General features: G+C 30.8%; 2 protein-coding genes across 4 annotated transcripts; both read right to left on the reverse strand.

The window, feature by feature from the left end:
* Positions 1 to 1864: 1864 nt before the first annotated feature.
* On the reverse strand, positions 1865 to 10652 carry Top1 (DNA topoisomerase 1). Of its 2 annotated transcripts, XM_076776263.1 has the most exons (12): positions 10471 to 10652; positions 10155 to 10200; positions 9184 to 9571; positions 8786 to 9105; positions 8559 to 8707; positions 8031 to 8219; positions 7789 to 7956; positions 7612 to 7703; positions 6294 to 7267; positions 5759 to 6209; positions 5545 to 5694; positions 1974 to 5466 (listed from the first exon to the last, which is right to left on the reverse strand). In XM_076776263.1, the coding sequence occupies exons 1-12, from the start codon at positions 10510 to 10512 to the stop codon at positions 5364 to 5366; spliced, it is 3072 nt and encodes a 1023-aa protein (XP_076632378.1). In that variant the 5' UTR covers positions 10513 to 10652; the 3' UTR covers positions 1974 to 5363. The 2 variants fall into 2 exon arrangements, with proteins under 2 accessions (XP_076632379.1, XP_076632378.1); XM_076776264.1 differs by lacking the exons at positions 7612 to 7703; positions 7789 to 7956; positions 8031 to 8219; ... (3 more) ...; positions 10155 to 10200; positions 10471 to 10652 and adding an exon at positions 7359 to 7521 and having other exon boundaries at positions 1865 to 5466.
* Positions 10653 to 11328: 676 nt separating this feature from the next.
* Rnmt (RNA guanine-7 methyltransferase) lies at positions 11329 to 14568 on the reverse strand. Of its 2 annotated transcripts, none has more exons than XM_076776268.1 (7): positions 14182 to 14568; positions 13051 to 13252; positions 12706 to 12962; positions 12377 to 12558; positions 12099 to 12308; positions 11821 to 12026; positions 11329 to 11728 (listed from the first exon to the last, which is right to left on the reverse strand). In XM_076776268.1, exons 1-7 carry the CDS (start codon positions 14386 to 14388, stop codon positions 11649 to 11651), a joined length of 1344 nt encoding a protein of 447 aa, XP_076632383.1. In that variant the 5' UTR covers positions 14389 to 14568; the 3' UTR covers positions 11329 to 11648. The 2 variants fall into 2 exon arrangements, with proteins under 2 accessions (XP_076632383.1, XP_076632382.1); XM_076776267.1 differs by having other exon boundaries at positions 14155 to 14566.
* Between the last annotated feature and the right edge of the window lie 12 nt (positions 14569 to 14580).

The following is a 14580-nucleotide window of genomic DNA, read 5'->3' on the forward strand; positions in this document are numbered from 1 at the left end:
ATCGTGATAATCGCTTGTTGTACGATAAATTTAATTGTATTAATCGTATGCGCATACTAACCAACGAATAAAACGTCACTATCGGTCTCTTTTGCAATTCCATGAAAGAATTTAAATGATTTTTCACTACGTATTTTACATTAAAACTATGACTAGAATTAATTGAATGCCGTTTGCCAATCAACTCCAATACCAACTAAAAGACTAGAAAAAACGAGGAAGAAAATACTTTGCTACTATGCCAATCACATCCATCGGAAAACTGTTCACACTTAACGCTTATACGCGCTACGCATAGTGCCAGAGTTAAATATTTTTGTTTTGGCTAAGGAACAGGCTCGAAAAGTTTTATCAAGTTGGTCAGTTGGTTACTCTTTCTGTTGGTAAATATATTTTAACACAATTATAATACTACGAGAAATAATCTTAGAATAACTGCTATTAAAGGGTTAAGTTACAATGCAAAGCTAACCTAACTCCGCAAAGGGTTAATTTACCAACCTTATACTCTATTAATTCTAAACAAATCACGAAATCGCTCACGGCTGGAAGATTAATATAGCGAATAAAGTCGTTAAATAATTAAAATAAAAACGAATAAAAATGTTTTCCGACCAGAAACCACATTTCCAACAAAAAAACTACAAGTTCGTGCGACTTACGTTTATACTGTAGATACACGTTTCCGCGACAGAACCGCGAACGAATTCGTGAGAGCTTGGTTGGATCGCCTTCGAACGGTTGACATAGGGAAATTCAACGATACAGACGGTAAACGGTCTGCCGGTAGTTTTATTCGACGATCGATACTCAATACCACGTCTACAGGAGGAAGATTCGATCTCGGGAACGGCTCGAACGCCTTCCGGACTTAGCAAAGAGATCTATAGGTCGGATAAGGATACGGCTGAGATCCAGCAGGTTGTTGCACGTGGAAGAGAGAATTCGTGTGCAGCGGTTCTTCAATTCCCCCCCCCCTCCCCCTACACCTCGACATCGAACTTTCTTCCCGAATGGTATTCCAGACCGTAAAGAAGGGCCACAAAGAAACGATGGGTACGATTTTATCTTCGTGAAACTATCGAACCGTAAGCCCTACCCCCGCGACAATGGCGTCGAGTCGTAGTTACTCGCACGCGACCCACAGAGCTTGCCTAACGACCAGCGCGAACCGCTCAGCGGGGTACTTTTGTTTAACCGAGGCATTTATTAATCAATTGCATACCCCTTGCTAACCAAAGAGTTGCGCATTTGACGGTGAAATGCTTTTTTTTTCTCTGCCGCTCAATGGAGAACGCATCCTTTGATCTGTCGAAACGTTTTGTTGTCAGAGAACTGGACGAATGCAACATTTGCATGTACGTACAACGTAATTTGTTGCATACATCCAACGGAAACGGAGCGCGAGAACTAAACTTCCAATTACGGCACGAGCAACGAACAGTTATAGCTCGTTGCACGTACTTCACGTAATCGAACAAATGTCTCCAAGGAGAGCTTGAGACTAGAGACTTCGTCGGGAAAATCGACTCTGTCTCTGGCGATGTTCAAACTATTTCGTACTACGAACCATATTTTTTAACATTTTGTAAAAGTTCATGGTTATGTAAAAAAAAAAAAAAAAAAAAAATGCGCTTAAATTTATTAATTCTTTATAATTTTCATTAATCAAAATAAAAAATTCAATGAGTACAAAAAAGTGATTTGACTTAGATTAATCATCGTGCTCATGCTGCATCATCATCAATATTATTATTAGATTCACGTTGTAGTTCATTATCCTTTTCTTATCCTCATTGATTGTAGACTTTTAGATATTTCAGGTTTTTATAAATGATATGGTGAATGGGTGACAAAAATTGAAGTAATTTTTGTCGATTTTTGTACTTGTCTATCTTTATAACAGGATGATTGGGCGACTTCTTTCAGATTTTTCGAGGTCAATCATTAAAAATTCAACCACTTCATTAAGAGTTTATTTATAATAAAGTGTGTATAGCTCTTCTTTTATCAATCGGAATCATCGAATGTCACAAATCTCTTTAAGATTGTCTTTTACAATTTTGTTCATGGGTTCAGTAGATAAAAATTTATTTGCATCCATTTTGTGAACATTAAATTTTCGACTACAAATACGTATTGCTGCTTTTTTCTTTGATTTTTCAATGAGATCAAAATTTTGTTCACACTCCATATAAGAGTGACCCAAAATTGAAAATTTATCTAGGTCTATTGTCTGTACATTTGTATTTTGAACCACATACATCCAAAATTCTATTATGTTTTTTTTTCTTATTTTGTCCCATCGCGTTATCATTAAATGCTATTAAGTGATTGACTAAACTCGCCAGTTGTTGAACATAACTTAGAAAACATGAATAATTTTTAGATATCAATAGCACTGTTCTGTTTTTTGTAAAAGTTATATTATGTGCTTAAACATTCGACATCAAAGGTCTACTCATTGATTGCACTTTATTATAATTTGTCATGTTAATTATTCACTAATTACTATATTGCAAATGAATTCAATGCATAAGTTAAGATACGATATACAATATTGCACAGAAGTATTAGCATAGCATAGTTTTTAGGTTACAAATACTTATAACTGCAAAATGTATTGTACTAGTGAGGTCAATATTCGATAAACTTTTATTTTACATATCCTAGTTTATTATACAATAAGTACTGATAACATAAATAAAGCAATATAAAAATAATAATAAAAATACATTGTTCAAGTATTATTTAAGTAGACAAAAGTATTGGCACACTCAGCTATTATTTTCCTTTAACTAAATATAAATTTTTAATATTTTAATGTTAACCTTCGTTTAAAAATCTGTTTCAACCTTTCTGACTTTAAATAAACTATCTTTTCGATGAAATTGGATTAGATATATTTCCATTCTTTTAAAAGTACGTGCTTCGTTTCTTTTTTACTCAATGCGTGGCGCTTTTTAATCCATTCGGTAGTTTAAAAACAAACACCACCATTTCGAATCAGGTTGTCAACATTTCATTGATTTTTAAATCAGTCTATAGCACTTCAGAAAATAAAACAATTTTTCCTCTCAATTTTTGCAATATTTCCATGTATAAATATTTATACTGTGTACCAATACTTTTTTTCTGTATAGAAAATCACTTAATTCATGTTATAGATTCTTGTATAATAAACTAAAATGTGTGAGGTAAGGGTTTATAGAACAATGTACTCTGTAGTTCAATTCTTTTCGTAGTTATGAGCATTTGTATACTAAAACTTATGCTGTGCCAATACTTTCGTCCAGCACTGTACATATTCGTGTATGTATCATAAATTCAGTCTACTTTTTCTATCATATAAATTAATTCAGTCGAAAGTACAGTACCAGTTTCACTTGTGAAAATGTTCAATATCGTTAATAATTATCGAATAAAAATAAAATTAAAAGTATATCATTAGTATACAAACAAAATTTTAATATTCCTATAATAGTAAATAGTAAGGCAAAGTTTGATATAAATAAAATATTTCATCTATGTGAATTATAGATGAAATTTTTAAGGTATTACGAAACATATCTAATTTGAGAAACTGGTTCTGTAACATATCAGACTATTAAATTATACGATCAATCGTACAATGATTGGCAGTTTCGAGAGAATAGTGGTTTCAATAGTAGTTGCTCGTTTCTCAAAATGTATTAATATGTGACGTATATATTTTTAAATAAAATGGACTAACATGCGATTAATCCAGTAAAACAGGGAGTATAAAGAACCACCATTCCAATTATACATTTGTATAATTTTATCATTGTAATTTTCTTAAATATATATACCTATATATAATTACGGGTGTAAATGATCGTGTATATTTATATGCATACAACATAGAGTCATGGGAATATTTTGTCAGTGACGAGCAATCAATAACATTAAGTTCAGTATTTTTATTCCGACATCTGTAATCCATTCAGAATTAGCAGCTATCTAAGCTAATCTCACGAGAAAAAATTACTCGTCTCTGTTTCATATTCCAAGATAAATAGACAATAGCACAATTTATCCTAAATATGATTTACTTATACTCGTAAGGAATCAAAATAAGATGTTCAATATTCTCAAATATTAATATGTAACTTGAGTCCCACTAGTCACACAAACGAAGATATTCTTTGTTACAGAAGATTATCTTGTACAAAAAATAGACAAATACAGTTTACATAGAATTAAAAATTTTGAAAAATGTTACAACAAATTCACATATCTTGCTCCTGAATACATGTCAAAATCTAGTGGACATATTACTTAATTCGGGAAAAGATTTTTGAATGAAACTAATTACACTTACAAATTTGTTATTGCTACATAAACGTAATACGTGAGGTTTTAGCATATTAAAATCAGTAGCATTCTTTCATGGAACTTAATACCATGGTGATCACAAGGTTTGTATGTGTACAAATATTAAAAAAATGTTAAGGATACACTGCGTTTACATTTATTATGATCTAAACATTGTTTTATAAAACATAAATCGCTAAAAGCGATAATCTACTTTTTAAATACAGTACTATATCATAATTATTTTGTATTGGAACAATAGGTATATTCCAATCAAGTTTGCTAACCACATTTTCGTTTTGATAAATTTGGTACTAAAAAGTTTACATAGAGCGCAGAACTCTAACATTCTAAGAATGTCATTATACACGATGTAAATGACTTTCTGTGATAATATTATACATTTATAAGAAGAATCAAATTAAACGAATACAAAATTACTTATTCGTTTGGCAAACGTGTTTTTATCAATCCAATACACATATACCTTTTTCCTTAAATGGCTGGCAATGTTCATGAATAATTCTATTTACAATGCAACAGCCCATACTTATCGTATACTTCTAAATTTAGAGGTCGTAAAATTCTTGTACTATAGAAGCAACTAAGATATGTCCTCTAAATTTAGATCATTTGCACAAATCTTGATTCACTTTTGCAATTCACACGTATTAGAAATTTCTACCTAAAAGATTTAAATTTGCTTCAATCTATTCAATTTTCATTCTCAATATTTATAATTTTTGTAATCGCCTATATGCAAATGCACCGCTAAAAATTTATGCGTCGTGATTGCTAAGCGATCAGCTCTAAACTACAAGTATGTGTCGATTAAACACTGATTATAAGGTCTTTACCAAAATTTTAACGCAGTGTTCTATATAAAATATGTCCCCGCACTTTCGCATTTATCTTTTGTAAATATAGAAAATTATACCATTATTTTCCTCCCGATTATTAAACGAAAAATTCACTAAATACAATCAGTGGGAATTATTTTCCTGAAGAATAACCAATCTGCTATGGGGTTAAAAGACATAGTCTGGTCCTGCCATGTCTATTGCCCATCTGAATTTATCCCTTTGAGTTTTGTTATAAATTCTCTCAATAGGGACGTTATTCTTCTTGCACCTAAAAGATCAGAAATTAAATAATATTTTACTACTGAACAATAGATTACTTATGGAACGAAAGAGAATGAAAAGTTACCATGCAACGCTAATCCTAGGATCAAGATAATTCAGCTTGGAAGTGCCTAATGCAATTTCTTTGTTTTCCTCTTTATCTGTTGCTTGGACTTCCAGCTTCGTCAACTGCTCCTTTAATTTATCAAGAGTTTTCTTCTTTTTTTCATACACACTGCAATGATGAGAACACAATGAAATACTTATTATTTTTAAATCTTAAATTACAATTAACATACACTTTTTCTTTGACAGATCCATGCTTCACGTCGCGTTTAGCATCTTTTACAGCAAGTTCTGCATCAGCTATGGCTTCTTTTTTAGCTTCTATTTTTGCCTTGAGATTTTCCATAGATTTTGCGTGTGTCTTAGGCACTGAACGCTGGTGATTACATAATATTGCAACTGCTCGATTTGCCCTATTATATGACAAAATCTTTTCTGCTTCTGTATCATCAGGATTTGTCAATTTATCTAACTGTTGTTGTAGCGTCCACGACGCGTTATACGTTCTGAATACTTTGGCAGTAAGACCTTCCATCAATTCATTTAAATGTTTATTCATGACAGTTGTATTAAGACGATCGAACAAATCATCACCGGGAGACTTGTTCTCCATAAAAAGTTGTAAATTTTTGAATACTCGTTTCTCTACTGGCACTTCATTGTAATATCTTATGGAATCCTTACCTACAAATATGTTGAAATGAAAATACATAAATATTCAAGCAAACGTATACCTCTATTTAATTCAAATAAAAAACATTAACATACCTAGAAAATCGAATACAACAACATATTCCTTTCCATCTTTTTGTTCGTGCAACGAAATATGTTCTACTCGTAAAGAACAACAACCTACAGTGTCTGCCTGATCCTCATCCTTTTCGTTACCAGCTCTGAGTGCTAACTTGTCTATAAAGTATAATGCAACAGCTCGTTGTCTTATACGCATTTCTTTACTTTTCCAATCTTCCCGATATTCAGCACGAATTTTATCTATCGATTGTGCTAATTTTCTAGCAGTCTCATATTTTTGCCAATCTTTTTCTCCTTTAAGCTTACTCGATGGATTAAGCATAATATATTTCACTTGTCCTTGAATATTCTCTGTCCAAGAAGCAAGCCATGTAACATTGGGATCATGGCGAATTTCTTTCCATTTGTGGCCAGTTGGTGGTTTTGGTATATTAGAATCTTTAGAACAATTAATAAGAATATCTTCAGGCACAACTCTTCTTTTCAGTTTACCCATCTTCGGGTGTTCACCACGACCTCTGAATAAACCGGGAGGTTCAATTTTGAAATTTCCTATTTTTTCTTTATGTCCATCGATAGTACAAAAACCATATTCTTTTTGAATTTCTTCATTCATTTCTTTTATTTTTTGCTTTTCTTCCTTTGTCATTGCCTTTCGTTCTTCAGATTTTTGAAGAAAATATGCATGCATTTCCTTGAAATTGCACTTACTTAAATCAACTATTCTAGTCCTTTCAGATTCAGTCATCACTTCTCGCCAATCATGAAAAAAGTTAGTATTGAACACAGATTTTGTAGTATAATCATGATCCAACATGCGTGCATAGAAAGTTGCAACTTCCTCTGCATCTTCACTTAGCTTCATTTCTTTTCCATTATAATAAAACTTCACATCAGGGGGAAGTGGTTCATATGCAGGTGCAAATACAGGTCCTTTATGTTCTAAAAACGTCCATTTTGTTCCATCGTTCTTTTTTTCCTCTTCCCACCTAAGATATATTACTTTACTTAATTTTGATCGTGTAAATTTTAGTATAATAAAAACAAAGAAGTTAAGAGTATTATATAATAAAACCTAACCTAAAATGTAAAATTTTAGAAATATTCGATTTAGGACTAAATTTGTAACTAAAATGAACAACTGTAGATTTTAATAAAACTAATTCTAAACGTACTATAATTTTCATCATAATAAGGCTAGAATAATAATTAAATCATTCATGTTCTGCTAGCGTACAGTTTAGCATGATGAATACTTTCACGGAATAGGAAGCAAACATAACCTAAAGAACGTTCCATTGTACGCGGGATTTTCAAATACTGAAAAATTTACCATTTCCAAACTTCTTGTTCGTCTTCTTGTTTCTTCTTTCTTGGGCTTGAATTTTCTCCCTTTGATACTCTGGCACCTTTTTTCTTTGGTTTCTATAGAGATGTTATTTAAGCAAATTTTTAAAAATATATAGTATTCAAAAATTATTTCATTAATATACAAAAATAAATGCATTACTTGTGCAATATTTTCATCTTCATCATCTTCATGCTTCCGTTTTTTTTTCTTCGTCTTCATATCAATTTTCTTAGGTTTTTTGCGTGTTGAAAGTGGGACTTCATCCTCTTCTTCTTCTTCAGAATCTAATAGTCTTTTAACACGTGTTGGAACCACTGATCTTGCACTCTATAGAATTTTTATTTTATATGAAGTACTTTTTAATGTAGAAATAGTAAAACTTGAATATAAATTTTATTTACCAAAGGTGTATCTTCTTCTGAATCTTCTTCAGTTTTAATAGTTGTGTTATGGAGATCTGAAAGTCTTGTATCATTTCCATCAGTTGAATCCATACTAGCTTCTTCTTCATCCTCATCTTCTTTAATATATAATGGTTGTTCTCCGCCACTGTCATCGTCATCTTCTGGTTCAATTTGTGAAACAGATTCCTAGAAGTACATACAATTTTAATAACGTTAAATATCATCGTAACAAGTCATTTATTATTTGTGTTTAACGTTCTTGACCAACCATTTGTGATCATCTTCAAAACTATCGGTATAGGATACTCTACATTAAAGAGAAAAAATATATAAATTATATAGTAAGGAACTACCAAACAAAAACATCTTTTTATTTAGATAAGTCAAAATATAAAATGGAAATTAAATTACTAATAAAATGAAAAAATATACATAATTTATTTTCTTTTTTTAAAACTTCTGTTTGCTGTTCATGAAATGCTTTGTTATAATAATAATGAAGACAATAAAATAAAAACATTCTACCTCTTTTAGTTCATGTTTCACAACTTGCTCAGGATTATAATGAAACTCTGCATTTTGTAAATGATTAGGTTGTTCATCGATTGTTTCTTCCTTTACTTTAATTTCGTCCTTTTCTTTAAGTTTCTTATCCTTTTCCTCTTTATGCTTTGCTATGGATTAAGTAAAGTGAAATGAAGATTATAGTTACATTTATAATTTTACTAACAGTTGATGTCACTAATACTCACGTTTGTCTTTGTCATGACGATGTCGATCTTTATCTTTGTCATGACGATGTTTATCTTTGTTTGACAAACTATGTTTATCCTTGTCTTTTTCAGAAGAGCGATGCTTTTCCTTGTCATTTGTATGTGATGTGGAATGCCTTTCCTTGTCCTTTTCCGATGAATGTTTCTTTTCCTTTTCTTTATCTTTGGATACAGATTTATCTTTATCCTTGTCTCGAGAACTGGAACTCAAACTATGTTTATGCTTATCCTTATCCTTGTTCTTATCTTTGTCTTTTTCTTTACTAGAGCTCTCTTTATCCTTCGATCCACTGTGATGCCTGTAATAGTATTTTATTTATATCAACAAAGCAACAAAAAATAACAATTCGATCTGTAATAAATAATTTGTTTTTTACCTGTCCTTATCTTTGGAACTGGAGCTGAAGCTAGATTTGTGATGGTGTTCCCTGTCCTTACTTTTGTCTTTTTCTTTATCTTTGCTTGAAGAACTGCTATTTCTATGTTCTTTATCCTTACTTGATGATGAGCTACTCTTTTTTTCTTTGTCTTTATCTTTGTTACTGCCATCGTGTTTATCCTTTTCTTTAATAGAACTGGAACTATGTTTATGCTTGTCTCTGTCTTTATCTCGATGTTCACTTTTATGATTTTTATCTTTTTCTTTGCTTCTCTCTTTGTCCTTATGATCCGATTTATGAGATCGTTCTTTATCTTTGTCTCTGTGTTCAGATTTATGTTCTCTCTTTTTATCAAATCCATTAGACATACCATTTATATGAGTATCTACAAATATTAGAATATTCCATTTGTATTTCAAAATATTCATTCAAAAAATAAGTTATTCCACATATTATTAAAATAAACTACATATTTACTAATTTAATTACTTACTACATAATTATTAAAATCTGAAACAAATATACACTTACATTTTTAATTTATTTATTGTGATTATTATAATTAAAAATATCTGTTCAAGTGTTTGATGCAAATTAATTTTTAAATTCAATATTTTACATTCTCTTTTATGGTCTCTTTCAAAAAGGACCAATTAATTAATAAAAAAAATTGTTATAATTCGTAGAAAAAAAAAGAAACTTAAAATGAAAAGATAAAAATGAAAAAGTTCCGAAGTATAGAACGTAAACAAGTGCCGATTCAAAAAATGATAATAAAATTTGAATTGCAGGAAGTAGTAAGTAGTTCGGACGCTTCGTCAGAGTTGAAACACGTGTCAGACCGGTCGGGTCGTTGGCAGCCCCAACTCTGGTTGTCGCGTCGGACTTAATGTTTGCTGTTGCAAAGTTCCAATCTCATCTATGTCAGAATACCTACGTATGTTAAACTCCACGAATAAACGGCTTACCACTATGATTCCCAGTCACAATGCTGTTCTCCTTGGCCATTCTTTCCTAAAAACAATAAAATTTGCATAAAAATATTATCTTAATGAGAGCGATGCACCGTATATAAATGTTCATTCTTCTATTGGACTTAACGTCTGGCGGTTTCAAGCGAGCCAGGTAGGACTTAGTCGCAGACGCCATTTTGGGACTTAGAAAAATTTCGCGTCCGCGGCTATGCTGTGTCCAAGAGGAAAGCGATGATATCGAGCAAAATATCGAAAAACTATGCACGTGGGTGAATGCAACGAAACGAATAGATACGAAATAGTCACTTACTGATTCGGAATTTGACTGTGTTGTTGGTTCCTCGAGCTCCATTTTCCACAGAACACGACTGATAGACTGGGGACACGAACACCAGAGTTGGTCGCTACTCGACTATACACTCCGCGCGAGTTGCAGACCGAGCCTACGCTTAGACCATATAGGAAACCCAGTCAAAGTACCAAAAATATCTAACTGCGCATGCGTTTCTTTGCTCCGCCTCTTCGATCACCGATATAACCCTTTACCCCGCAATCCGTAACTGTTTATTCGGTCATGTTCCGTTTCGACAACGTTGGTTATGAACGTAACACATACGACTTCTAAACAACGCATAAGAATAAATATTTTATCATAATATGGATTCAATGTGATTTCTCAAAGATAAAACTCGCTTTAATTTTAAAAAAGGATTTTCAAATTTTGTTCGTACGTCAGGAATTTCAATTGCAAGCAGGCACGCTCAAAACACAAAATCGAAGAGTATCGAAGCTTATCGCATGTTCATGAACAAGGGCAAATCATTTCGTATAGATTCAACGAATTAAACATTAATTTTGCGACGGCGCAATAAAGTATTCGGTGATTATTACTATGAAGTTCTTGTGTTAATTTTTATTATACGAAAAAAGTGAATTAATACATTAGTACATCAGCAGTGTACATTAATAGCGGCATTTATTTTATTTTTTTATATAAAAACTAAAATAAACAATAAATTTTGACTTTACAACAAATGTCAAAATTTCATGTTTTTCTTGAAAAATCTGTGAATATGAGTTATATGTAATAATATATTTAAAATTATTAAACAGATAGAAATGTGTGTTAAATACTTTATACAATCATCTTATATTATTGTACAAGTGATAGTACCGAATCATTTAATTTCAATTTTACATAAACAGTGATCAGACTCTATATAAACAGTTTATGTAAGTCATATTTTATACAGACAGTTATACAGATAAAAATGTATAATAGATTCAACTATTATGCGTGATGTGTCGTTGAAACTCATTAAAAAAAGATTATATAAAATATCACTGACTGTATACTATAGTTACAAATGTATGTAATTCTATAGTAACAGACTAGTTTGTACAATATAAAGTCAATGATCATAATTTTTTCAAACTCGTAATTTCTATACTATTCCTAATTTTTAATTGCTAATGAGCTCCTAATTCTTATAATTTTACATATTCTGGTTTTCCTTCGCTATTCCTCAGCATTTTCATTTTTTGAAACACGAATACAGCATACAATGCTACAAACAAACAAAATTATTAATATCATAGTGACAATAGTCATTAAAGTTTTCATATATAAATCTAAGAGAGAATTCTTCCTTATACTAACAAGTAACTTCCCATTCTGCTTTAGACAGGGTACCAATTTTACGATGATCTGGCAGATTTTGCATATACTGTATAGCATGTTGATAATCTTGCCCAGGTTGACCAAGAAGTGGTACTCCATGAAATGGTGGATAAGTTTCTAAAGCTTGCATTTTACCAAGTAATGATTTACCTTCGTCTTTCATACGTTCATAATAGTTATCAAATCTATAATTAAGTAGTATAAAACCTTTATTTTTCACATCTCTAAATATATTATTTGATTAAAACTTGCTTTACCTTTCAAACATCACTAACTCTAAACCAAATTTTGAAGCTAATTTACAAAGAGTAGGTAAATGAACAAGAAATTCTGGGCAATCAACAACACCTTCTAGAAAAAATTTGTATTTAGCTCCAAAAAGTGGTATTTTTAATTTGTCACATAGAAATTCTATGGTATAAACATCATTTCCAAATGTATTACTGTTACATTTTTGCCACCTAGAACTGTTCAAGAAATAAAATGAGTCATAAAATAAAAATATTGCTGTTAGTATATTATACAATAAACATACACTAGATCATATGCATCTGGAATAGTCCCAATAAAATAACCTCCTGTCCTAAGACATTCACTAGCATTTTTCATCATACATTCTGCTTGATGTAATGATTCAAAGCTATAATGGAATGCAAATTGGCAGCTCACCAAATCGAGTTGCATACTGGAATCTTCAAATTTTTCCCTTAATTGAACCTGAAACTCTTCTTTATAATCAACTTCCATTGACAAAATGTATAATAAAAGTATGGACAACCATTCTCAATATTAAATGTGTTAAATATTTTACTTCTCATTTATTATTTATTTCTTTAAAATGTATAAGATATTAGGAACAAATACCTTCGTACAATCAGCCACTATAAATTCAGCACTGAAGATAGGATCAAATTTCCATTCATTAGAACTTTTGTTTACTAATTCATTGTATCGATGCCGACATTGTTCAACAGACATTAAAGCCAAATCGACACAAATCACACGTGTTACATTTCCTTTCTTCCATTTAAGTAGATCTCCTCCCTTTCCACAACACATATCTAATACATTTAAAGAAGCTCCATGTCCCTTGTCCTGTTTTATCTTATCAAGATATTCAGCTGTAAATTAAGTTCCTTTTGTTATAGGTTGCTGACACAAATTGTCTTTTTATTTGTGTGCGTATAAGTAAATGAATTAGAATCTTACATATAAGCATGCTTTTGATCCAATTATTAAAATTTCTCATATATAAGATACGGCTTTGATTTCTGATTTGAAAACCTTTTTCTTCTAGCGAGTTATAATGGTCTGCAACTAATTGTATATTATCATTTTGCAATTCTGTTTTACACGGTTCTTTCTTTCCTCTACTGCTACCAGAAGATAAATCGGAGGGAGTATTACTAGGCTGCAATTTATAAATTATATTTGATTAAGGAAAAATTATTCAATATACAAATAGAATACTTAATAATATATATATACACAAAGTGTCTCTTTAAAACTTTAATTTCGTTTTTTGTAAAAACAATGTATTGGACGAAAAAAGTTTTACACAAAAGTTGTTCGATTTGAAGGTAGTGATAGGATGGTTGATAAAACAAAGCTATTACTATATAATCTTTTTAAAAAAGTAATATGTGAATTCAAAGATAGACTTTATTATATGGAAAATACTTCAAACAATTGTAATTCCTTGTAATTTACTTTGTAAAAATATAAACCTTTGAAGACTGAATTTACATCATTCAATAATTATTATTATAATGATATGCCAACATATTTTTGAATATTGATAGTAAAAAAGCAACTTCAGTTATTCTTTATTTACTTTTTTTTTATAAAGAAATAAGAACAATAATTTTTAATTTGAAGAGTGTAAATTTGTGTTTACTGTAAATAGTAAACATTTCTCTAAGAGTACAATCAAAAACAAAACTATATAATAATGTAGTAAAAGGAAGAGTAAAATGTTTGAATTCTCAACATTTTTTTCAATGTTGAACACTGTCAAAAATAGAGGTTGTACGAAGAAATGTTCAAGATAAAAATTGTTTGCTTTTTCATGCAAATTTCGAATCCGTAAAAAAAAATGTAAATTTCTATCTGAAAAAACAAAGTTGACCTTCGTTTGACTTTGAAAACATTTACAAAATAAGAAATGTATAATATCATCCTATTGTTCTCTTCCAATCAAATAATTTCTGTCTAAAATTTCTGTTTGTTCAATGCGTTTTTTACGAAAAACGGGGTGAAAGTTTTAAAAAAGACACCCTGTATATAATATCATATGTGCACAAATACACATACATGTTGTCCTTTATCGCATTTTGCTACCTTAGATGATTCTGGATCTGGAGAATGCTTTCTTTTTTTTCTAGATTGCATATAACTTTTATCATTTGTCTCACGAATCTGGTCTCTTTTTGAACAGGATATTTGCAAACTTGTCTCAACTGATCTCTTTGCAATGCTTTGCTCTGATGATACTCTATCTTGTTTTTCTTTGGCCTCCTTTGTTGCTTCAAGACAAGGTGTAGACATTTCGATATACGAGGCAATTTTGTAAAAATATGAAATCTATTTTTTGTATTATCTCAATAAAATCTTGCGTACACTAATGGGTATTGCACTATAAACACCTCTATACGAATCATCACAGTGATCCAAGATCAAATAAAAACAAATCTCTTATAAGAAATCACGCACGCTGTACTACAATGACTGTAGTAACTA

Source organism: Colletes latitarsis, chromosome 10 (genome assembly GCF_051014445.1).
Source record: "Colletes latitarsis isolate SP2378_abdomen chromosome 10, iyColLati1, whole genome shotgun sequence".
Classification (NCBI taxonomy): domain Eukaryota; kingdom Metazoa; phylum Arthropoda; class Insecta; order Hymenoptera; family Colletidae; genus Colletes; species Colletes latitarsis.